General features: G+C 35.0%; 1 protein-coding gene across 1 annotated transcript in view; it reads right to left on the reverse strand.

Moving 5' to 3' along the window:
- Positions 1-10,866: 10,866 nt before the first annotated feature.
- Positions 10,867-27,088, reverse strand: part of NBN (nibrin) — a 45,538-nt gene continuing 29,316 nt past the window's right edge. Inside the window, 7 exon segments of the mRNA XM_004321482.3 lie at positions 10,867-11,036; positions 12,194-12,243; positions 18,154-18,267; positions 19,537-19,692; positions 20,885-20,913; positions 20,916-20,949; positions 24,751-25,186. Of these exon segments, the coding sequence (XP_004321530.2) occupies positions 11,006-11,036; positions 12,194-12,243; positions 18,154-18,267; positions 19,537-19,692; positions 20,885-20,913; positions 20,916-20,949; positions 24,751-25,186 (850 nt within the window). The 3' untranslated portion in view covers positions 10,867-11,005.

Here is a 27,088-nt window from a genome sequence, read left to right on the forward strand (position 1 = left end):
AACTGCCTGCCACCACAGAACTGGACACTCTCTAAAGGAAGACAGCAAAATCCAGATCCTTAGCAACATCACAGCATCCACATTATACAATATGCAATAAAAAATTATTAGGTGTGAAGACAAGAAAGTGTGACATAACCAGAGAAAAAAGCCATCAAAATAGATCCAGAGGGCTTCCCTGGTAGCGCAGTGGTTGAGAGTCCGCCTGCCGATGCATGGGACACAGGTTCGTGCCCCGGTCCGGGAGGATCCCACATGTCGTGGAGCGGCTGGGCCCGTGAGCCATGGCCGCTGGGCCTGCGCGTCTGGAGCCGGTGCTCCGCAGCAGGAGAGGCCGCGACAGTGAGAGGCCCGCGTACCGCAAAAAAAAAAAAAAAAAAAAAAAAAAAAGGATCCAGAGTTGACACAGATGTTACAAATAGCAGACAGCACTTTAAAAGCTACTATATAAATGTTTAAAATATTAAAGAAAAAGGTTTACATTGAGTGAATAGGTGGTGAGTTTCAGAACAACAAAAACAAAAACAGACAAACCCATATATTCTACAGCTGAAAAATACATTCTTAAATGAAAAATTCACTACATGGGCATAAAAATATACAAGACACTGTAGAAAAAAAGATCAATGAACTTGATAGGTTAATTGGAACTACTCAAACTAAAGCATAGCAAAACGATTTAAAAAAAGAAAAAAAACCTGACATATGAGATAAATAACAAATGGTCTAACCTGTATAGTTGGATCCAGGAGAGGAAGAGTGACGGGAGCAGAAAAATATATATGGAAAAATAAAGATTAAAAAATTTACAAATTTGATTTAAAAAATAAAAACTCACAGATCCAAGAAACTCAAGATGTAAACAGGATAAATAAAAGGAAACTGATCAATTGCTGAAAAAGATGAGAAATTTTAAAAAGCAGTCAGAGTTTGACACATAGCAGTGAACAAGAAGAATGAACAACTTACCAGAAAAATGTAATCAAGAAGACAGTGGAACAATGTCTTTAAAGTGCTGAAGTTTAAAAAAGGGTGTCAAACTAAAATTCTATATCCAGTGAAAATATCCTATAATGAAAACTGAAAAAATTTGATACCAGGAGATATGCACTACAAGAAATCTTAAAGGAGGTTCTTCACATTGAAGGTAGTGATATCTGGTGAAACATATATCTACATGAAGGAAAGAAATTCCAGAAATGAAAATTTTAAATTATTTTTCTAATTCCTTAAATTATTTAAAATCTAATTGACTATTAAAATGAAAATGACAGTGTTTAACCAGAAGAAAATTTAAAGCAGAAATTAAGAACTAAGGACATGTAGAAGTAAAATACGTGATAATTGTAAGTAATGGGATGAATGGAAGTACACATTTATAAGATGTATATATTACACTGGAAGTGGTATGTTATTTAAGGTAAACTGCAATAAATGTATTCCTTACAGCAACTAGAGAATTTTATAAGGTGTGGCTGTAAAGCCAATAGAGGCAGTAAAGTAGAATACCAAAAAACATTTTAAAATTTGAATTTTTTCCTAGGTGCACAACATAGTGATTTGATATTTCTGTATATTACAAAATGATAAGCACAATAAGTCTAGTTACCATCTGTCATCATACAAAGATATTACAATATTATTGATTATATTCCCAGTGCTGTCCATTTCATCCCCATGACTCTATTTTGCAACTGGAAGTTTGTACTTCTTAATCTCCCTCACTTATTTCACTCATCCCCCAGCCCCCTGCACTGTAAGAATGACCTGTTTGTTCTCTGCATCTAGGAATCTGTTTTATAATGTATGTTCATTTGTTTTTTATGTTCCACATATAAGTGAAACCATACGGTATTTTTTTCTCTCTCTGACTTATTTCATGTAGCAAAATACCCTCCAGGTCCATCCATGTTGTCACAAGTGGCAAGATTTCATTCTTTTTTATGACTGAATTATATATATATGTACATACACACACACACACACACACACCATAGACACAGGTTGCTTCCATATCTTGGCTATTGTAAATAATGCTGCAAGGAACACAAGGGTGCATATATCTAACTGAATTAGTGTTCTTGTTGGAAAAATACCCAGACGTGGAATTACTGGATTGTATGGTAGTTCCATTTTTAATTTTTTGAGGAAACTCCATGCTGTTTTCCATGGTGGTTGTACCAATTTACATTCCCACCAAGAGTGCAAGAGGGTTCCCTTCCTCCACATGCTCACCAACACTAGTTACTTGCCTTGAAGACAGCCTTCTGACACAGATGTGAGGTGATATTGTGGTTTTGATTGCATTTCTCTGATGATTAGTGATGTTGAGCATCTTTCCATATGTCTGTTGGGCATCTGTATGTCTTTTTTGGAAAAATGTCTTTTTGAGGTCCTCTACCCCTATTTCAATTGGTTTTTTTTTTTTGAAGTTGGGTTTTAAGAGTTCTTTGTATATTTTGGATATTAATCCCTTATCAGATATATCTTCTCCCAATTCAGTAGAACTTTTTCATTTTGTTTAGTTTCCTTTGCTGTGCCAAAGCTTTTCAGTTTGACGTAGTCCCAATTGTTTGTTTACTTTTGTTTCTCTTGCCTGAGGATACATATCTCCACCAAAAGATACTGGAAAGACTAATGTTAAAGAGCATACTATGTGTGTTTTCTTCTGGGGTTTTTATGGTTTCAAGTGTTATTAAGTTTTGAATCCATTTTGAGTTGATTTTGGTATATGGTGGGAGAAAGTAGCCCAGTTTGATTCTTTTGCATATAGCTGTCCAGTTTTCCCAACACCATTTATTGAAGAGGCTATCTTTTCCCTATTGTATATTCTTCCCTCCTTTGTTATAAATTAATTGACAATAGAAATATGAGCTCATTTCCGGGCTATTTTGTTCCAGTACCATAAAACTTTTCATCACTGTAGCTTCGTAGTATAGTTTGAAATCAGGGAGCATAAGACTTCCTCCAGCCTTGTTCTTTCTCAAGATTATTTTGGCTATGTGAGGTCTTTTGTGTTTCCATACAGATTTTTAAATTATTGGTCTAATTCTGTGATAAATGCCATTGGTATTTGATAGGGATTGCATTGAATCTGTAGATTGCTCTGGGTGGTATGGTTATTTTGACAATACTAACTTTTCCAATCTACGAGCATGGTATATAATTCCATTTGCTTGTATCATCTTCAATATCTTTCATCAATAATTAATTAAAAAAAGAAATCTATGCAACAGATTTCTATATATTAATTTTGTATCCTGAAATATTATTTAATTCATTTAGTAGTTCTAATAGGTTTTTTTTGGTGGCATCTTTAGGATTTTCTAAATATACTATCATGTATAAACCATGTATAAACATGGCAGGCCAAAACGGAATGTAATGATATAGTCAAATTGCTAAGAAAAAAACAAACCAAAAAAACCCCAAAAAACAAAACTTTCCAACCAAGAATACTCTACCTAGCAACGTTCTGAATTGTTCTGTCCTTCTGAATCAAAGGAGAGATTTTCCAGACAGCAATAGCTAAAGGAGTTCATCACCACTCAACTAGCCTTACAAGAAATGTTAAAGGGACTTCTTCAAGCTGAAAAGAAAGATGCTAATTAGTAACAGAAAAACATATGAAAATATAATCTCTGATAAATATAAATTTAGAATAATGTAATGGTGATGAGTAAATCACTTAAAAATCTAGTATAAAGGTTAAAAGTAGAAAAAAATAATTATAGCTACAATAATTTATTAATGGTTACATAAGGTAAAAAGATGTAAACTGTGACATCAAAAACATAAAACATGGGGGTGGGAAGAGTAAAACTGCAGAGCTTAGTATGCATTCAAAGTTGTTATCAGTTTAAAATAGACTGTTATAACTATAAGATGTTTTATGTAAGCCTCATGGAAACCACAAAGCAAAAACCTATAGTACATACACAAAAGATAAAGGAATCTAAACATACCACTACAGAATATCATCAAATCACAAAGGAAGAGAACAGAGCTTCCCTGGTGGCGCAGTGGCTGAGAGTCCGCCTGCCGATGCAGGGGACACGGGTTCGTGCCCCGGTCCGGGAAGATCCCACATGCCGCAGAGTGGCTGGGCCCGTGAGCCATGGCCGCTGAGCCTGCGCGTCTGGAGCCTGTGCTCCGCAACGGGAGAGGCCACAACAGTAAGAGGCCGACATACCGCAAAAAAACACAAAAAACAAAAAACAAAAACAAAAAAACAAAGGAAGAGAACAAGATAAGAAGGAACAAATGAACTGGAAAACAATTTACAGAAATTAATTAGTCAGAAAACAACAAAATGGCAATAGTAAGTTCACACTATCAATAGCTACTTTAAATGTAAATGGACTAAATTCTCCAATCAAAAGACGTAAAATGGCCGAATGGATAAACAAACAAACAAACCAAATTATATGCTGCCTACAAGAGACTCACATTAGCTTTAAGGATACACACAGACTGAAAGTGAAGAGATGGAAAAAGATATTCCATGTAAATGAAAATGAAAAGAAAGCAGAAGTAGCTATGCTTTTGTCAGACAAAATAGACTTCTATCCCGAGTATAATACAAGACAAAGAAGGTCATTATATAATATTAAGGGTCAATCCAACAAGAGGATATAGCAAACATAAATATTTATGCACCCAACATAGTAGCACCTAAATATGTAAGCAAATATTAACAGATTTGAAGAAAGAGACAGCAATACAATAACAGTAGGGGATTTCAATACCCTGCTGTGATAAACAATTACAATTAATACTAAGGAGATTGAATCAATAATCAAAAATCTCCCAACAAAGAAAAGTCCAGGACTAAATGTCTTAACTGGTGAATTCTACAAAACATTTAAGGAGTAGTTAATACCCATCCTTCTCAAGTGAGTCCAAAAATCTGAAGAGAAGGGAACGCTTCCAACCTCGTTTTATGAAGCCAGCATTAATTAAGCCAGCTCAGGGACTGAAATAGTTGATATTGTTAAAATACCCATCCTACACAAAGCAGTGTACAGATTCAGTGAAATCCTTATCAAAATTCCAGTGGCATTTTTCACAAAAATAGAATAATTGTAAAATTTGTATGGAACCACAAAAAACTTAAAAATTCAAAGGAGTCTTTAGAAAGAAGAGGAGCAAAGCTAGAGGCATAACACTTCCTGATTTCAAAGTATATTACAAAGCTATATCAATCAAAACAGTACAGTATTGGCATAAAAATACACATAGATCAATCAAACATAAGAGAGCCCAGATTTAAAGCCATGCATTTACAGTCAATTAATTTTTGACAAAGGATCCATGAATATAAAATGGGGAAAGGAGGGGCTTCCCTGGTGGCGCAGTGGTTTAGAGTCCACCTGCCAATGCAGGGGACACGGGTTCGTGCCCCAGTCCGGAAGGATCCCACATGCCGTGGAGCGGCTGGGCCCGTGAGCCATGGCCACTGAGCCTGTGCATCTGGAGCCTGTGCTCCACAACGGGAGACACCGCAATAGTGAGAGGCCTGCATACTGCAAAAAAAAAAAAAAAAAAGGGGGGGGGGAAGGATAGTTTCTTTAATAAATGGTGCTAGGAAAACTGGACAGCCAAATGTAAAAAACTGAAACTGGACCATTATCTTACACCATATACAAAAATCAAGGCAAAATATATTAAAAACTGGACTGTGAGACCTGAAAGCATAAAATTCCTAGAAGAAACCATAGGAGGTAAACTCCTTGACATAGGTCTTGGCAATGATTTGTTTTTTTGGATTTGACAACAAAGGCAAAGCCAATAAAAGAAAAGTAAACAAGTGGGACTACATCAAACTAAAAAGCTTCTGCATGTCAAAGAAAACCAACAAAATGAAATGGCAACCTATGGAATGGGAGAAAATATATGCAATATATGCAAAACATATATCTGATACGGGATTAATATCTAAAATATATAAAGAACTCAATAGCAAAAATCAAACAATCCAATTAACAAACGGACAGAGAAACTGAATAGACATTTCTCCAATGACATACAGATAGCCAACAAGTACATGAAAAAGTGGTCAACATCACTAACCATCAGGGAAGTCAAAAGTATCTCACAGATATTAAAATGGCTGTCATCAAAAAGACAAGAGATAACAAGTGTTGGCTAGGATGTGGGGAAAAGGGAACACTTGTGCACTGTTGATGGGGATGTAAATTGGTGTAGCTACTATAGAAAACAGTATGAAAGTTCCTCAAAAAGTTTTTTAAAAATACATCATATGACCCAGCAATTCCACTTCTGGCTATATGTCTGAAGGAAAGAAAATCACTGTCTCAGAGAAATATATGCACCTCTGTTTCACTGAAGTATTATTTACAATAGCCAAGACATGGAAATAACTTAGGTGTCCATCAATGGACAAATAAAGAAAATGTGGTATATATACAAAATGGGATATTACCCAGCCATAAAAAAGAAGGAAATCCTGTTGTCTGTTACAACATGGATGAATTTTGAGGCCATTATACTAAAATGGCAGAGAAAGGCAAATACTGTATGATCTCACTCATGTGGAATCTAAAAAAACCCAACTTACGGAAACAGAGAACACATTGGTGGTTGCCTGAGGCAGGGGGGTAGGGAAAATGGATCAGGGTGGTCAAAAGGTACAACAAACTTCCAGCTATAAGATAAACAGTTTCTGGGTATTGAATGCACAGCATCTTGACTACCTTTAACAATACTGTATTGTATATTTAAAAGTTGGTAACCTTTAAGATGTGATCTTAGAAGTTCTCATCACGAGAGAACAACAATTTGTAACTATGTGAGGTGATTGAGGTTAACTAAACTTGTGGTAATCATTTCACAACATGTACATATATCAAATCATTATGTTGTATACCTTAAACTAATTTATATCTCAATAAAACTTAAAGATATATGAAGTAAAAATGGACAGAACTAAAGGGAGAAATAGACAAATCCACAACTACAGTTGGAGATTTTAATATGCATCTTTCAGTAACTGGTCAAAGAGAAAAAAAATTAGTATATTAAAGATTTCAATAGTATTATTAACCACTGACCTAACTAACATTTATAGAACACCTATACGCACAAACTGCATAATACACTTTAAGTGTACATAGAACACAAACAGACCAACCATATGCTGTGATAAAACAAGTTGCAAAAAATTTCAAAAGACTGAAATTCTTACTAAATACATCTCTCACCATAGTGCAATTAATTTAGAAAGCAGTAACAAAGAACTGGTAACTAACTAGCTATTATATCTCTGGATAGACAGAGAACTTTTATTTGGAAATTAAATAGCTAATGCACATGTCAATGAAGAAAGCACAAGGAGATTAAAACATATTTTGTATTGAATAATAACACAAATATCCAAAGTTGTCACATGTAGCTAATGCAGTGCACAGAGGGAAACATATAGTTTTGAATTCTAATATTAGAAAGAAGACAGGTTTAAAATCAATGATCTAAGTTTCCATCTACAGGGGCTAGAAAAATACGAGCAAAGTTAAACACAAAGTAAGTGGAAGGTAGGAAATAAAGAGTGAAAATCAATGAAACAAGACAAAAAATAGAGAAAATCAACGAAACTAAACATTCTTTAAAATTTTTAGAACAGAATTGATAAACTTCTAACTAGATTGATCAAGCAAAAAAAAAAGAACACAAATCTCTGAAAAGAACAAAAGAGACATCACTATATATTATACAGACATTAAAAGCTTAATACAGGAATATTATGAACTCTACGCCAGTAAATTTGTTAAACTTGAGGGAGGAGAAAACTTTACCTAAGTCTCAATGTGCTTTGATCTCTTAGGAAGGAATATGGATCATGATCATTCAAATAGGCAAATATAGACTCCCACTAGTGTGCCCAACCACAAGGTTTCAGTTAACGAATTAGGAAGAAATACGTAAGGAAGATACTTCTGGGTAGAAAGAGCATTATACCTAGAGAAAGGGAAGGGGGTATGCAACTTTAAAAGTGCTGCTGGAGATCCTTTTTGACCCACCTCCCAGAGAAATGGAAATAAAAACAAAAATAAACAAATGGGACCTAATGAAAGTTAAAAGCTTTTGCACAGCAAAGGAAACCATAAAAAAGACAAAAAGACAATGCTCAGAATGGGAGAAAATATTTGCAAATGAAGCAACTGACAAAGGATTAATCTCCAAAATATACAAGCAGCTCATGCAGCTCAATATCAAAAAAACAAACAACCCAATCCAAAAATTGGCAGATGACGTAAATAAGACATTTCTCCAAAGAAGATATACAGTTTGCCAACAAACACATGAAAAGATACTCAACATCACTAATCATTTGAGAAATGCAAATCAAAACTACAATGAGGTATCACCTCACACCGGTCAGAATGGCCATCATCAAAAATCTACAAACAATAAATGCTGGAGAGGGTGTGGAGAAAGGGAACCCTCTTACACTGTTGGTGGGAACGCAAACTGGTACAGCCACTATGGAGAACAGTTAGGAGGCTCCTTAAAAAACTAAAAATAGAACTACCATATGACCCAGCAATTCCACTACTGGGCATATACCCTGAGAAAACCATAATTCAAAAAGTCATGTACCACAATGTTCACTGCAGCACTATTTACAATAGCCAGGATATGTTAGCAACCTAAGTGTCCATCGATAGATGAATGGATAAAGAAGATGTGGCACATATATACAATGGAATATTACTCAGCCAAAAAAAGCAACGAAATTGACTTTTTTGCAGTGAGGTGGATGGACCTAGAGTCTGTCATACAGAGTGAAGTCAGAGAAACAGAAAAATACCTTATGCTAAGACATATATATGGAATCCAAAAAAAAAAAAAAAATGTTCTCATGAACCTCGGGGCAGGACAGGAATAAAGACACAGACGTAGAGAATGGACTTAAGGACACAGGGAGGGGGAAGGGTAAGCTGGGACAAAGTAAGAGGGTAGCATTGACATATATATACTACCAAATGTAAAATAGCTAGCTAGTGGGAAGCAGCTGCATAGCACAGGGAGATCAGCTTGGTGCTTTGTGATCACCTAGAGGGGTGGGATAAGGAGGGTGAAAGGGAGACACAAGAGGGAGGGGATATGGGGATATACGTATGCATATAGCTGGTTCACTTTGTTATACAGCAGAAACACAACACTGTAAAGCAATTATACTCCAATAAAGATGTTAAAAAAAAAAAGTGCTGCTGGGCAATGGACAATTGTGAGATTATGGTCAAAGGCTAGGCTAACCTCTTCCCTGCCACCACCTAAAGGCCCAGGTCAAAAATGGGGGCAGAGTTCCCACTCATCTGACTAAGAAAGGGAGGTGGCAAGTTACACCTCCCCTCTTTCTCCTAAAACATGTAAAGGCTTACAGAAGAGTCCCCCAAAATCCAAGGGAAAAGGTACACACCTTACCCAAGCATGGGTGTGACTAAAGTTGTTCAGGGCAGAGCTAAGAGCTTTATAAAAACTGTGCAGCACTGAAGGATCTATGCAAAGCAATGGCAAACATCTTTCATCTATTTAACAATACTTTCTAAGCTAAACAGAACTTAAAGGGAATTTAAAAAACTCAGTCAGTTCTGGAGTGTTTGAGCTTTTAGACTACTCCTAGAAAGTTAGAGAGACCATTATTCATTTATCTTTGAATTCTTTCAATGTTGTGGAGGGTAATGTTTTATATAAAATACACATTTAATAATGTTTCCTAAACAAAGAATTTGAAGGGATAATAAAACGAAGAAACAAGAAAAAGCTAGGACATTTAAAAACTATGTCCTGAAAGGAAATAACATGTTCTGAAGGCTGGTCAAGGGTGCAAAGTATATTAGTCAGATACTTAAATATGGTGACTTCCCTTGACTGAATATGAAGGAACACTAAATCTTCCATGAAGGCCTAGCAACACTATAAACTAATTTATGATATAACTTTTCATGCTAGGCTATCTCTCACAACCTAAAAAGGGGTGGCAGAACCTACGTGAAACTAGGAAGTTTTCAGTCAGTATAAAAAGCATGTTCTACCTCCTAAGACAAAATGCATCAGTCCTTTGAGCAGGTAAAAAGACTTTACCCTAATTATAATGTACAGCCAAAGCTGTCTATATGACAAAATGTGGAAAAAGACATTCTTTTTTTCTTACCATCTCCCTTTAAGGTAGAAAGAAGACGATCTTACCATTTCTACTTTATAGATACAAAAACTAGGATTCTAAAAGGCTCAAAACACCCAGCTCAGTAAGACCACCAAATAGGTCTTATCTCATTCTAGTGAGATCTATCCAGAAGCTTGATGAAGTCTTCCACTATCATTCCCAGTACTAGAATAATATGTGGGTGACATCTTCAACACTGAAATCCATTTCACTTGGGTTACTTCAGCTCAGGGAAGACTATGGCATAATGGAAAAGAAAAAAATAATAAACAGAAAAAAATTATGTTTTGATATGACTATAACCTTCCAATCTAGTCAGTGAAGAAGAATAAGGTACAGAACACTGTATATATTATGCTATCATTTTATAGGAAATTACTGAAAAACGATATGCAGAGAAATTTGAATAGACATTAAAAATCTCTGTAAAGACTCATAAGAAATGAGTGTCATGGATTTTTTTCAGAGGAGGGGAAACGAATAGCTAGGACAGTGGTAGAAGGGAGACCTTTTAATCTTTTACCCTTTTTATACTTTTAGAATTTTGAACTGAGACCACAGTAACTATTCAATAAGTTAAAGTAACGTTTAAAAATGAAAAAAACATTATTATAAAAGATTAGATAACAAAGACTGAAAACAGAATAAACAATACTAATTGTCACACACAAAAGAAATGGAGTTTTGTTCATTTTATTTAACAAATTTAGGCCATAAACTTAAATCTTCTATACACTATATGCATGTATCCCAGAGGAAACTCGATGTAAATACTTGATAGGAAATGTTTTTCCATGGCTTCTTCATAAAACCCTGTTATCTTCTCCTTTTTACATTAGGATTGTATCTGCAAAGAAAGAAACAGTTAAATGATATCTAGATAAATGACAGCATTCCTTTCACTTTTCAAGTTAAAGAGCTTTCAAAACATAGACATACTTCTGCAAACAGAAATGAGAATGCTAATTTTATCCTTGGGATCAGATATTAAGCACTGACATTTTTACTGTCATTTATCCTTTTGATGCTGCTTTGATGAATATTTGGTAAAACATCATCAAAAAATCCTGTAAAAGCACTAAAATAATTAATGAAAACAACAGTTTAAAAATTAATACATGTTTTTATACTTCCTCCAGGATGGCTGCAAACAGACCTCTCCACTCTCAAATTAAATTATATCATTTTCACCAAGAGCATAATGAACCTCAAATATAATTATAAAGTCTTCTCCTATAACAAACAATGTAGTTGGGCAACTATTCCCATCTGACTTGTACTTATGAAAAATCAGCACCATTTGTCAACATTTTCATCAATGATTCACACTGTCAATAATGAAATTAAAGAATCAAATTGGTTACAAAACAGACTCAAAATACAGTATTTCTTGGGAAAATGTTATTCTCCCCTAGCCAGTATCTACCTACAATATTGTTTATGAATATTTGTGAGCTAATTATTATAATGTTTGTTGGGTCTGCAGGAATGCTGAAAATGTTAAATCAGAATTAAATTATAATCATCCATTATAACTCCTCTAACCCTCCCACAAAAACCTGCTTTGAAACTCTAATCCAGCTTCTTATTTTTATGTATGTGCCAAATAAAACTAACAAATGGTCTGGTATTTTACTTGTCTTATTTCAAAACCCCATTCATTCATAATTCTACTCAGAGCTGAAAATCTCACAAATTTATCAGCCAAATTCACCCAGCTCAGGACCCTTCTTTTGCCTAAATGCCCCAAATAAATTTTAAATATCTTCTGACACAGTATAAGTGAATTAAGCTCAAACCTAGAAGCTATATCCAGTAAACCTAATTATGAGGTGCTCAAGTAGTAAAAAGAAATACCTATATTAAAAACAAGACAAAATATTCTTTCGGTGAAGGTACTGAAGTGTCTATTTCTAAGGATAGAAGAAACAAATATTTAAACTCTATCAATAGAACTGAATTTTATATACAAAGATTCAGGAGAAAGCTGAAATTAAACTTTACCTAAAGAGTTCATCGGCAAGAGATTCTTCTTTTGCATGTTGATTTTGCACCTGTCAAAATTAACATAGTTTCAGAAACTTGCTAAGTGATGAAAATATAGTTAATGAAATTGCCATGCTGGGTGATCACATCCCAGAGGTCACCAGGTCTGTAAGTTTTTGCCTCTATGACTTCTTGCCCATTCAACAGGTCTGTTCCGTATTCACTTCATGCCAAGATTACTGCGAAAGTCCTCTAATTGAACAACTTTCTCCAGCCAATCTCCCCTCAAAGGCAACCAACACATACATTGCTAGCTTGTTGAGTTTTTAAACATTTTTTTCCAGGAGAACCCTTTTACTAAATGAAATTTCAGTGTTTTGAGATCATACCACTGATGGAGGGGCTGAAAGGGCAATATTTACCCCCCCTTCAACCAGAGCAGCTCTGCAGGTAAAGTGGCTCTCTTCCTCACAGCCCCAAATCAGGACTCAGAAGTTGCTGCTGAATCACCTCACCCACAAAATAATTTAAAACACAAACTCACCAAACTCCTAAAGTACCTTTGACAGTTAGGACTGGAAATACCTTGTGCTGGGTGCATCTTCCTAAAGTCCAGTATGATGGACTTCAGTATGTATGATCCTATCATGTGCCATGATCCTATCATGTGCCATTCAAAACCCTTCAATGACTTCTCCCACCTACCAAAGAAAACACAAACTCTTGAGTCTGACCCTTAAATGGGAAAGGCTCTTCATAACCTGGCTCCATTCTACTTCCTCAATCACTTCTCACTCTCCTCTTCATGAACCCTGTATGCCAGTTAAACTGAATCACACAAAAAGACAAAACAAACAAAACAAACAAAAAACCAGGCTCATCTCCGAACAAATATACTGGGACCCTCTCTGCTTTTGTTCATGACAAAAAATGTGATACAGTATACTCCTCTTTCCACATCTGACCATCTTTCAAGGTGCATTCACTCAATAATTGTTTAGTGTCTACTATGCATCAAGGAACATGTTCTTCACCTCTTTAACAATGGCTTTCTAATCCTCTTCATTTAAAAGTAAGTCTGCTATGAAGAACTCCCACAGAACTTTACCTATGTGACTCCTAGATGTTCATCAATTTCTATCTTCTGTTATAATTATTTATATCACATCTCCACTAAAAAACTGTAAGTTCTCTGAATGCAGACACTGTTTGCTTACTGTAAGTAATTTACATTTGTGTATTTCCAGATACTATCTTAAAACTGTTTCTAAAAAGAACTCATTTAATCTTCATATAATCTCATTACTACTTTTACACTATTATTCCAATTGTAATCAATAAGGAAACAGAGACTTAGGTTAAGTACATTGTAGAAAATCAAAAAATTGTCATATGGAAGAACTGGGATTGACCAGGTCTCCTTGAATAAAAGCACCAGCTATTAACCAGGCTGTTACACTGCTTCTGAGTCTTTGGGAAGGGCCTAGAAGAAGACTTGCAGGGATTCAAACTTATAGAATGATTTTCTATTCATACAGTGAAATGTCAAACTGAAATTACATCTTTTACATTTTCTAATAAGTACAGCAGAACACAAATGGGAAGGCACATGATTTTCATAAAGCAGTTGTCAAAAAAGCTGCTGGTATCATTCTCCTAAATATTCTTAGAGGCTTCCTAGTAAGGGATGTGAATTTTAAAGTTTAAATAGTAAACAAAAATCAGCTTTATCTTATATATCTTAGTAAAATCATTAAGTAAAAAAGTATTAAAAACCAGAAATCCTCCTATTACTGGCATTTTTCAGTGGCTTGGGAGAACTACAAATCACAGTCTTTCAAAAGTCAAATCAGGTTGGGTAGAGGTCAAAGAGTTATTACGTTTAATGCACAGAATAAAAATATCCTATATTCAAAGAAAGTTTGGGAACTAAGTGATTATGAAAACTAAGACTGGTCTGCAGCAAAAGAAGAAAAAGGAGGGCTAAAAAAGAACAAAGGCAGGGAATACAGAAGAGTAGCTAGAGCAAGCCTAGGGAAACATCAAGACAGTAGCACATTTATACATAGAAGCTGCAGTCATGTAGAAGAGCAAAGTCAACTCTATTATCTTAGAGAGCAAATCCTACCTAGAGCACCTAAAATTGTTCTAGCAAAAAAAGGAGAGATTTGGTAGAATAAATCTAGGACACAGCCTCTCTACTAATGCTAATGAAATAAATGAAAGATAGGAAAAAGTCAGCAGCTGCACCATCGTTCTGTCAACTCCTCCCCATCCAAGAACAAGTAAAACTCGACAGCTATAATTAATCAAGAAGCACATAACCCCACGCCACAGACTTCAAAAAGGTGGCTGTGCAAAGAACCAAAAGATTAATGCAACTGATTCCTAACCCTCCCCCAACTCATTAAAAAGTGCTACGGAACTGTCCAAACCTGAGAATTCTTACTAATAATACAAATTTGGGAAAAAGTAGCCTGAGCAGGAAAGAGAAAACAACTGCTGGTGGACTGCTGGGAGGGGACTAATGGCATGGAGAGGTAAGTGGGACTGACACTGACCAAAGGCATAGGCTCCAGGCATCCCTGACAAATTAGGCAAATAACCTAAAATGTAAGTTATTCTCTTCTGGGATAAGATATACTCCCTGGTACATATTTAATTCCAGTTCCAAGAAAGAGCTGCACACAGCTTTACATTACCCTTGCCTTTCCTCAATTCAATGTTTTCAGGCAATAGAAACTAGATGGGACATGCAATGTGCCTTTGACTGAACATGCTGCCATACCAACAGTATGGAGGCATCAGGATAATTGTTTTTTATGAACAAGCTAAGATGGGTAGGAGTGACTTCAACGACATTCAATTTTTGCTTCACAAACTGGTTTCAGAATGTAATCCCTGCAATAAGATGTCATATAATGTTTCACACAGCAAACAATATCTGGAAAGGGTATTTTACTTTAAATAGCTGCAAGATGAAAGAAAACAGGAAAGCCACTCCACATCCAGATGGAAAAAAAGAGAGAGAGACTGGAATAGAACCTGCAAAAGACAGTTAAAGAACCTAGTCTGAAACAAATAATAACCCATAAATAAAAAATAAATAAAATTAATAAGAACATGAATGCAATAAAATAAGAACAAGAGTTAAATATAGAAAAAACACAATGAAATGAAATGGGAATGAATGCTAAGTAAACAAACCGAGAACTCTAATAACACCATTTCAGAATTAAATAAATGAGAAATAGCTAACACTGTTTCCACTGTTATAAATGCTTTATTAAGTAGTATCGTATGTTATTCTCACAAAAAGCCTGTGAAATGGAGGTACTATTATTATTCCCATTCTGCAAAGGAAGAAACAGAAGGATAGAGAAGTAATTTCCTCAAGGTCACATAACATAGCTGGTGAGGAACAGAAGAGACACAACTGAAATTTGGATTTCTGATATAGTGAAAGAGCTTAAGAAAACCACAATGAACGTAGAAGAAATGCATGTGAAGGGCAAAGGTGATTTAATAAAAGGAGAGTTATGTCTTAAATGTAGAGAACCCAGCAAATATAAAAATGTTTTTAAAGATGTAATAGAAAAGTTCCTTGAAATAAAAAAAGAACTGCACCTACAAATCAAAATAGCATACTTTACTCTGGGAAAAATGAAGGGAGAATGATCAACACTGAGATATATTCTGACTGTTACTGACTTTCAAGCCTAAGAAGGAATACTGAAGGCATGCAAGTCACCTAAAAAGGGAGAAAAGGGGCACTGGCATGAGGTGCGGGCGGGGAAGCAGAGGAAGCACAAATAATTTCCTCACTCTTCACAGTAGGAGCCAACAAACAGTATCTAAAATCAAAATATGTAGTTTGAAACAAATACTGATTGTAACCTGATAGTGTTTTTCTTATTTAGGGATCTCAGGAAATATCTGGAAGGAAGAAACATTTATACGAATTCAGCAATGCTTTCAGTTTTACTTCCTTCTATCAATCTCTCTCCTTCCCTTCCTACATTATCCCTCCCTGCCTCCACTCCTCCTCAATAAACAGACGTCTGGAACATTATGTATTTAATGTCTAAATGGGTACTTAGGATTTTCACTTCTTCATTCTTTTGTGTACTACCATAATTATTTGGAATGCACATTTATAAAATGGCAAAGCCAGTTATCCTTTCAAAAAAGAATGAAGTGAAGGATGGTACCTCCATCCTTCCATTTTCTGACATTAAAAATCCTGACAACCCTATTTTTGAGTGACCTAACAATTTTTTGATTAAAAAAAGCATGTTTAAAAACAAATTTCTGAATACTACATTAAACCCATAATAAAGCAAAATATAAATCCTGAGATGTCACCAAGTACCAAAGCCAGCTTTTGCCCTGCCCTGGGGGGATCTACAAAGCAGGAAAAAACCCAGGCTCTCCTTTGATGTCTGTACAGGAAATGAGCATTATTAAAGAAAATCCAAGATAAATAGAATAAAAGACTCCAGCACTAAAGGGCGAAAGAGGAACAAACTCTACAACACAAAAGGAGACAGCAAAGAAACCTGCCTATCTTGACCCTGACACAGGGTGAAAGAAATAAATAAAAAATCTCACTATGTTTATAATGACAAGGTAGCCTTCACCCAAGCTTCTGGTCCAAATACATTAACTACCTGAATGATCCCAAAACATCACAAGCAGAGATTAAAGTAGTCTCATATTGGTAGAACAAGATTGGCAGACACAAACTTATCTTTTCTGGAGGAAATAAACCTCAAATTAGGACTTAAGGAATTCCCATAGATCAAGTTCCAAGGAAAATGAGCAGTTCACATTCAAAGATCACAAAATACATACTTGGAAACAAGGCACCGTAAGAGAGAACTACATTAAACAGATCAACACTTTAGGTATTGGTATCATTGGGAAAAGAATACAAGAGAGGAACTTTAACATGTCAGCAGGGAACAAGATTTAGAAATAAATGACAAAGATTTCCAGAAATGAAAAAATCCAATAGGTTGAATGAAAACTCAGTGGATGAATGAAATACCAACCAGACAGAGCTCAAGAGAGAAGTACTAAACTGGAAGACAATCTAAAGAAATTACCAAAGTACAATCCAAAGAAACAAAGCAGTGAAATATACAGAAAGGAGCTAAGATACATTGAGAAGAAAGTGGGATTTAACTTATGTCACATCAGAGTGCAAGAAAGAGATATTGTCCCTACCCCCTAATTACCAAACAGCCCTACTTCAAACAGCCCATTGAGATGACCAATGGAGCCCACCTTTGGGTTTCAGTAGCACCGGATAATCACGCAATACAAAGACTAAGAAGAAGACTTTCTACCTTTGGATATGGACTCTGATTACCTCTCAATCCAATGGTCATGTGTTTCTGAATTCTTAACTTCCACGTAGTACTTCTATATTAAAAAGCTCCCAACTTTAATGAATTTTTTTCAAATTCACCAGTTTAAAAAAAGGGGTTGAAAGAATTATGGATCACGTGGACAGTCTTGTTATATAACATACACTAGTACTCAAAACACCCAGGGAGAAAGTAAAAGAAGCATATTTTTGTATTCTTCCCTGTGAGTTCTCATTATAGTAGTTTATAAATATTTACTTGCAGCCAATAGCTGTAAAACAGTGAGTTTTTGGAAACCACATTCTAACATGGAGAGCTGTAAAGCAGTTCATATTTTCCCAAAAGAGCACTGTAACTGAGGTTTGGTTTCCTGAGGCTTAGATGGCATATTAGATAGGATATGATCAATAAATCTAGAAGTCCCTTAATGAAGTGTTATGGAAAGGTACAAATTAATCTTAATGCTCTGTAACTCACGAATTTTTCTGAAAGAATATCCTTAGGTCACTCATCTTAAGTTTGGTTTTAAGAAGAATTTGCTCTAAGGAAATCACAAGGGATCAAAATACAAATCAAACAAGTTACTGGGTCTTACTTCCTACTAACCTCCATTTCCTGCCTCAACCACTCCTCTAATTCTGTAGTCTTTCGGGTATGATGAGCTATTAGATCTGATCCTCCAATGATGTGTGGAAGTTTTCCTGCTCCAGGAAATTTGACCTGTTAAATAGTAAACCTTGGTAAATGCACTAAAAAATTGACAATCTTTTTTTTAAAAAAGCTTAAAAAAACAAAGACTGTAAATCACATATAAGTACTAAAGATGTTTATATATTATAAATGAAAATGAGTGTGAGAGGAAATAGAGCTGTTTCATTGATTTGAGTATATACAGAAAAAGTCAAATTCTTTCACTAGAGGCAATCCAGTTAAGCTTCTTTTTATTGAGTATTATTGATTGTTGTTTGGTAACTTAATTTTAAAAATTAGTATGCCTTTTGAATTTTGATTTAACAATGAGATTCTGCAACACGATACTGAACATGAAGTAAGCATGCATTAATACAGACTGGATCAGAAATATTCTCTTAGAGCAACAAATATTGTATATTAATGCATATATGTGGAACCTAGAAAAATGGTACAGATGAACCGGTTTGCAGGGCAGAAATAGAGACACAGATGTAGAGAACAAACGTTATGGTCACCAATGGGGGAAAGTGGCAGGGGGTGGTGGTAGTGGTGGGATGAACTGGGAGATTCTGATTGACATATATACACTAATATGTATAAAATGGATAACTAATAAGAACCTGCTGTATAAAAAATAAATAAAATTCAAAAAAAAAGGGAAAAAAATTCTCTTAAATATCTTGTCAGTTCCTAAAGGAGGAGGAACTCAGATCTGATATTCAGTATACTTATTTATATTTTGTTTAATATACACACGTAATAATAAAATGCCTAGTTTTCATTATTGAATGTGCTCAGTTAGTTTGAACAAATCTGTTATTGTCACAAAGTCCTAAGTTAAAGAACGTCTTCAGGTAGTCATAGATCAATATTAGAAAATAGGAGGACCTGGGAATTCCCTGGCAGTTCAGTGGTTAGCACCCCACACGTTCACCGCTGAGGACACAGGTCTGATTCCGGGTTGGGGAACTAGGATCCCGCAAGCCATGCTGTGCGGCCAAAAGACATTAAAAAAAAAAAAAGAACTAGGAGGACACTGTCGATACAGCCAAAAGCCTGCTGCTTAAGGTAGAAAAAAACAGGTAAACAGCAACCTTTAAAGAATTCAACCTTAATAAAATTTGTTTTATATATTCATTTAAGTGTCAGTTTATGTCCTTAGTAGTTTTTAACTGTTTTAAGCAGAAGAAATAGCATCACTTTTCAACATAAACTGCTTTTATTACTAGTTAGCATATTTCTAAAAACATTTCAAACACTGGCCTCTTGTGATATTTTAGTTAAAGGAATACATACCTTTTTGAATTTCTTGAAATTCTTTAGTTCACCATAATCATTATTTACACTGGATGCATTTCTGGAAGTAGAGTTACGAACCACCAGTGACCTAAATTCAGTCAGTAACACCGTCTTTGGAAGCATCTCACCATCACCCTGAAGTTCATCATTGTTCTTAAATGGTGTTAAGATGGAGAGAAGAAATTAGAAGGAAAAGGAAAATTACTTGTCATTTAGGAGTTTACAGAAAAAAGTTCAAATACCCACAAAAACAGAAAAAAAAAAAAAAAAAAGGTTTATTTCTGGCACCTGCTTTGTACTTGAAATCAAATCATATCTATTTCAAAACCAGAAAATTACTCAATTACTCTACAACTTTAGAAACATTTATAACACATTATCTATGAGAGAAGGCTAAAAAACCATAGTGTTTGAAATTTAGTAGCATATTCTAATAAAAATCATCCCAATAAACAATTTATCTTCTTGTATACATTTTCTTGGCAAGAAATAGTCTGCTTCTTTTCATTAAAACCATACACCACGATTATTATACAATCCATCCTAGAAGTTCTCTATACTATGTTTAAGGTTTCTTGGATTTTCAATAATTTATATTTTTTATTATTTTGGACACCTCAAAAAAAGTCAATCATTAATTCTGGGCACACTACCTCATTAACTGAAAGCCACTTTTTTATTCCAGATTAATAATTATTAAATCAGCTTGAAGATTCCTTCCTGTTGCTGGAAGAGATTCTTTATGTCACTTACTATTAACTAACTAGTTAGTTACATATCCACATTCTTACAGCTGCTCAAGGCTATCTTAGTTTTTAAAACTGCTTTACTATATATCCATTTGGAAGCTGCTAACAGGACTAAGATAAAAACAGTCAGGGAGAGAAGAAAAAAGGGAAAAGTCAAAAGAAAAGGTTCATGCGACAGTGACAGAACGTAATCAGGAACTCAAAATAACAATGGCCTAATACTTTTGTATTTTGTTTTAGAGTTTACAAATATTTCATTACTCTTTTGGATATAAACAACAACCCTGTTGTAAAAGTGTTAACCTGATTTTATAAACAAAAGACTTGAGGTTCATAAATGTGAAACTGTTGTTTTCAAGGTCACTATCTATGGAGTAGAGGGCAGGGAATTACACTCAGGCTTTGTCCATACTCTTTTTGCTATACCATGGTTATAATACGATCTATCCATTTCCAGAGGAGGCATAATTATGAAATAGATCAAAATTATAGAAAGAGAATCAATTAATCCTAAGAATATATAGACTGACAGAAATTGATGCAATGATGGTCCATACAAGTCAAATCTTTATAAAAATAAAATACAAATCCCTCACAGATAGTTCTTTAGTTGACCAGAGTGATTCTTGAGCTCACAATTCTTCGCAATTTCATTTTCTTGCTAAAGAAATAAAAAATATTGCTCATAAGAGTTGTAAGATGGTACCTTTCTGAAAACCTTAGAGATACTCATGCCCTTGACCCAGTTATTTCACTTTCAAGCATCTTTCCTAGAGAAACTATGACGTGAGAATAGAAATATACATATAAAAAGACTGTCGTATAAGAGTAAAGAACAAGAAGCAATTTAAGTTCATACAAGTTATACATCTAAAGAATGTAATAAGAGAAATGATAATAATACAAATGAATTTAAAATGGCTATAAAATTGCATTAACATTTGAGTCCAATTTGAAAAATAAGATTTAAAAAAAAATGCCAAAATATTGACTATGGTTATCTGCAGATGGCAGGATTATCAACAAACTGTAATGTTTTTCTTTATTTTTCATATTTCTACATGATCGTGTATTACTTTTACAGTCAAAAAAAAAAAACAAATTTTTAAAGAAGTCTATCTAAATTTATTTAGAATTGAATGTTAAGTCGTCCTTAATCCAAAAGAGTTATTTTAATTGTTCAAGATATTTATGGAGACTGCTTTGTATAAAATCATACTATCCTTCATATTCATATATCCAGACCACGTACTAGACAAAAGTATATTACACAGATAGCTTTCTAATACTTCCAATAAAAACTACAATTCCTTTGTATACAATAGGGGGGCATATCATTTTACATCAAATTTTCAATGATTCAGTAATAAAAATTCAGAAAAATTTTAATAAGTAGAAAGTTGGAAAGAAAAAGCAAGATGTACTCTGTGCTTGCTTAGAGACTAAAGAAAATTAATGCTATTTGTCAGTTGTAAGATTAAAAATTTCGATTCCAAGCCTACCATGTACCCTTTTACTGAGTATTTTCACATACATTACCCACTGGAAGTTGTTACTACAATCAGAACATTTTACTCCCCCGTACATTTTCCCCATCCTGTCCTACTCCCTCAAACTTGCTTAACCTCTTGAGCAAGTTTTTATTTCCTATCTCTGAGAATCATACTACAGCCTACCCAGACCCTTCGACTGCAAGCTTGGGACTTCTACACTCTTTCCTCTCTCCTCATTTATCATATTGAGTCAATCACCAAGTCTTAGAGATTCTACCTCCTAAAGGCCTATCAAACTTATTCTCTCAGACTGCCTTTCATGTTAGCATGCCCAATGCCTAGAATAAATAAGTGAATGAATGACATTCTGAGAAACCTGACAAAAGAAACAGCCAAAAGAACAGAGTGGACCTTGCATTTTTGTCTCAGTTGTCAAAACCTAGCTAAGTCACTTTGGCAAGTTACTTAACTCCCACTGCAGTTTCCACATCTGTTCAATGTGTATAGTACTACTTCACTGCAGGCTGCTATAAATAGCATGATGGTATCCAGGAGGTGGTAGGTATAATTGTGAGGCTTTCAAAGATGTTATATGGTAAGAGAAGAGGAAACCTTAATTTAGAATAGAAGGATGGAAAGAGGTGAAGAAGAGATATTCTGTAGACAGAGGTTGCTGTTAAGAGGAGGAATGTTAACAAGGATATGGAGACATGTTTGCATTTTATGGAGACTGGGAAATTGAAAGTAAGGCCAAGACCCCGACACAAGTTGTCATTTACACAAGGATAAATGCCTAGCAGGGTTATCTAGCCAATAGCCCTCTATTTCAGCTTATAGTAAATCTTACAGACATGCTAGAATCCATATTTGATCCCAAAACAGAAAAATGGTAGTTCTATCATCAATATATTTTAGAAAATGCCCTTCTGATATACAGCTAAGGAATTCAATGCCAGAGAAGTATGACATTTTTGCCTTCTTAAAAGTGCAAAAAGTTTTTTAAATGAAAGGATTAAAAAATATTTTTTCTGATCATCACTTCTGTAGCTAGAAAATTTAAGTGTAATTCTATCAATTCACGAGTATCCACAAGGACCTTCAGACAACAAATTCTTAAAACAGTAAAAATGAAAGAATTAAAAATAATTTCACACTGTCTGAGTAAGGTTGATGAATTATATCAATATCAATTTCCTGGTTTTGATATTATACTTAAGTTCTGCAAGATGTTACTAGTAGGGGAAACAGGGTGAAAGGTATATGGAATCTTTCTATATAATTTCTTACAACTGCATGTGAATCAGCAATTATTTCAAAATAAAAAGTTTTAAAAAATTATCTTACATTGAAAGCAAAATTACTTTTGTTAACAATGTTCTTACTAAAAAAGTACAGTGCTAAAATACAGTGATTTAACTTTAGTATATCCAGAAGTGTGTCACAACTGAGTTGCTATTCACTCTCCAAACGTCTGCTACAACATATTTATGTTGTACCATATTTTTATTCAGAATGTCATGAATTCTAAAATAGTAAAATAAGGACAAAGGAAATTATGCTGCAGAATCGTAGAGCAAAATAAAATAATTATATTCCCTGATATCATTATACAGCATGTAAATCTTGGCCCTATCTTATTCAAGCCACTGATTTTAGAATTTTCTAAAGACAGCAAAAGGAATTCTTAACTAATACAGTGAGGGAACTTATTCTGGGAAGAAAACTGGATGTGCTGAATCAGGATCTCTGGGGCTTTGGTCTGGGAATCCCTATTTTTAAAAAGCTCAATAGGTGATTCTGATGCAGCTGGTCCACAAAATGGCATTAAGTATTCACTCATAAGGAATAACAAACATTGAGGATTTTCTACCTCATATGAAGATGCCAGTATATAGGCTAAACAGGACATATATTTTGATTTTTCAATAGTAGTTATAGATTTATATAGTGCTTGATACACACTAGGTTCTCAACAAATGCTTATCAAATCATTGTACCTGTGCTCTCACCTAATGAGGTAACCAGTCTACCAACAGTAGGCAACTTAATGATGCATAAAATACAAAATAAAGAGTTTTCTTAGACCAAAGTGCGTAAGACAAATATACCAACTTCATGAAAAGAGGACAGAACATTAAAGATAAAAATGAAAATTAAAAATCCCGAGTGATGTTATACATGTTCTATCCTAAAAATTCATTTAGCAGATACTTTGTTTTTACTAACTTTCTTCATCTCTCTGTGCCTGTTTACTCTATTAAAGTTCCTCCTATACTTACCATCATGGCCAAATGTCTGATATAATAAAATAGTACAGCCTGGAAATCTATTAAAACAATCATGGGGACTTCCCTGGTGGCGCAGTGGTTAAGAATCCGTCTGCCAATGCAGGGGACACGGGTTCGAGCCCTGCTCCAGGAAGGTCTCACATGCCACGGAGCAACTAAGCCCGTGCACCACAACTACTAAGCCTGCGCTCTAGAGCCCACGAGCCACAACTACTGAGCCTGCATGCCACAACTACTGAAGTCCACCCGCCTAGAGCCCGTGCTCTGCAACAAGAGAAGTCACCGGAGAAGCCCGCGCACTGCAATGAAGAGTAGCCCCCGTGCACCACAACCACAACGAAGAGTAGCCCCTGCTCGCTGCAACTAGAGAAAGCTCCCGTGCAGCAACGAAGACACAGTGCAACCAAAAATAAATAAATAAAATTGATTCTTTAAAAAAAAAAATCATGAATAAGTTTTATTTGTTGTCATTTATTATATATAGTCAAGGAATCATTGTATTTTTAACATTCACCCTATCAACCAACAAATTCTTATACTTAATACTAGGTGTAGAAGATACTAATTTTTTCCCCCAAATAAACATCATGACTGCTCATACTGTCAATACAAATACCTCAAGTACTTTTTAACATTCTAAGTTCCTATTTGCAATACTTCTTATTAAAAAATGTTACTTACAGAGATTTTGTTACTTTCTGGTATTGCTTCATCATTACAAGGGCCATTTGTTTCTATATCCAATCTTGGCCTTTTTCTAATATTGACATCTTCCTCTTGTTTTTGAACTTTCACTTCAATTTCTAACTCTGGTTTTGCGTTCTTCAATAACTGTTCCAATACTTCATTTTCTATGGCTAAATCATCAATTTCTTTTCTTTTTTCTGATCTTAGTTTTTCTGTAGAGAGAGATTTATTGGCAGAATTTTTCACAGTGGATTTTAAATCTATATCTGCATACGAGTTATCTGGGTTTCTTTCCACAGGCTCATTCTGCTGCTCCTTATTGTTCCATACTGAGGATGTAGTAGGCTGTGTTTGTTCTAAAAGAGAACAAGACATTTCTATTCTTGCTGATTTAGATAAAGACATTTCTTGATTTTCTTCATCCCTTTCCCTTAGGTTCAAAAAAGGAGAGAAGAAAACAAAAACAGGAAATGAACACAGCTAAGTAATTTTTTTAGTTTGGCAGTATTCAGCCCCTTCTTCATTTAATTAACAATATTCTTGGTTTTACTGATTAACAATCTCACCAGAAATAAAAAAACACATCTGAAAACAGTACATAATTCATACACACCCTACTGTTTTGATAGGACTGGTCAATTCCATGGCTTAAAAAATAGGGAAATGTCTATCTTCTTTTCTGGAAGTTGCAGTAGTTGATGAATCAGTGTGGAGGAAAAGGTAGAAAAATATAAAATATAAAAGACTTGGGGCTTCCCTGGTGGCACAGTGGTTGAGAGTCCACCTGCTGATGCAGGGGACACGGGTTCGTGCCCCGGTCCAGGAAGATCCCACGTGCCGCAGAGCGGCTGGGCCAGTGAGCCATGGCCGCTAAGCCTGCGTGTCCAGAGCCTGTGCTCGGCAACGGGGGAGGCCACAACAGTGAGAGGCCTGCGTACCGTAAAAAAAAAAAAAAAAAAAAAAAAAGACTTGTCAGAAAACAACAGCTTACTTTATAATGCAGGGAACCTGTGGACATGGAAAAATTACCCTGGGACTAAATCCTGATGGGTTAATGAGAGCTAGATTCAAGATAGTAAGTTAAAGTGGCTAAATCCAGAATACAGTATAAACTATATACTGCAAGTAATATGTGAATATATGACTAAGGGTATTCTATACAATACTGTATCATTCATTCAATGAGTACTGAATACCTGACTCACTTAAACTGTACTGAGGCCCACAAAAACTTGGGTCTCTGCTCTCTAGTTTACTGGATTCATGTTGAACTGGAACAGTTAGAGTGATATTTTAATAATACTAATCTAATGTCAGGGTCCTAAATAAACCAATCAAGAAGTTTTTTGTAATAATTTACATGATCAGCGTTTGAACCAGAAAGCTAGCAACACAAACAGATGGAAACAGAGGAATTTATAAGACAAGGAAAATAAGAATCAGCAATACTGGTTTGGGGAGGCAGAGGAGAAACAGTCAAAGATGTTGACAAAGTAAATTACAAACAAAAATATATATACAAGGCAGTGATAGGGGAGAAAGTTTTAGGCCTATGATTAGGGGAAAAAGCAGGAGATTTCTGTGGGAAAGTAGAAATGATGCTTAAAGAATAAGTCAGGACCAAATATACTGATCATCTGTAACCTGAAGTACAATATACATAGCAGGACGAAAAGAAGTCCTCAAAGGGAGCAAAGGAGAAAGTCAGAGAGGCAAAAAAAACCCAGGATAGGACACTACCACAAAAGCCAAGAAGAGACCAGAAGGAGAACAAAAGTTCAAGAGTTGAGTGTTACCAAAAGGCCACAAGAGGTGGCAACTTGTGTCAATGATTACTTTCAAGGATGTCATGTCAAGATGAAATATTGCGAGTTAAGAAATATTTCACATAGAAATGGGAACAATAACAATAATCTCCTCTTTATGAGAAGTTTAACAGTGATTGTAAAAGATAAAGGGCAGTAGCTAGAGGAACAAATCAAGTCAAGGGAAGGTTCTAAAAACTAAAAATGAGATAGAGTCTTTGAACACAGACGAAAAGGACCTAGAAGAAGATATTAAACATGCTAGAAATTAAGAATAATTGATGAAGCATGGTCCTAGAGGAAATGAGAGACATGACCAAGGGAAATAGGTAGGTCAAAAAAACTGAGGTGTGGGAAACCTCTTCTTCAACAGAAGTAGAGCAAATGAAACAACAGAAGGAAAAAAATGAGGGAAAATGTATCTAATGACCTTAGTGAAGAAGGAGACTTGGACATTTCTGAGAGGGAATAAGCTCAAAGGGCCACAGCTTTCCACAGAAGCATACTTAAGCAGAACATGGACTTAG

Source organism: Tursiops truncatus, chromosome 17 (assembly GCF_011762595.2).
Source record: "Tursiops truncatus isolate mTurTru1 chromosome 17, mTurTru1.mat.Y, whole genome shotgun sequence".
NCBI lineage: Eukaryota > Metazoa > Chordata > Mammalia > Artiodactyla > Delphinidae > Tursiops > Tursiops truncatus.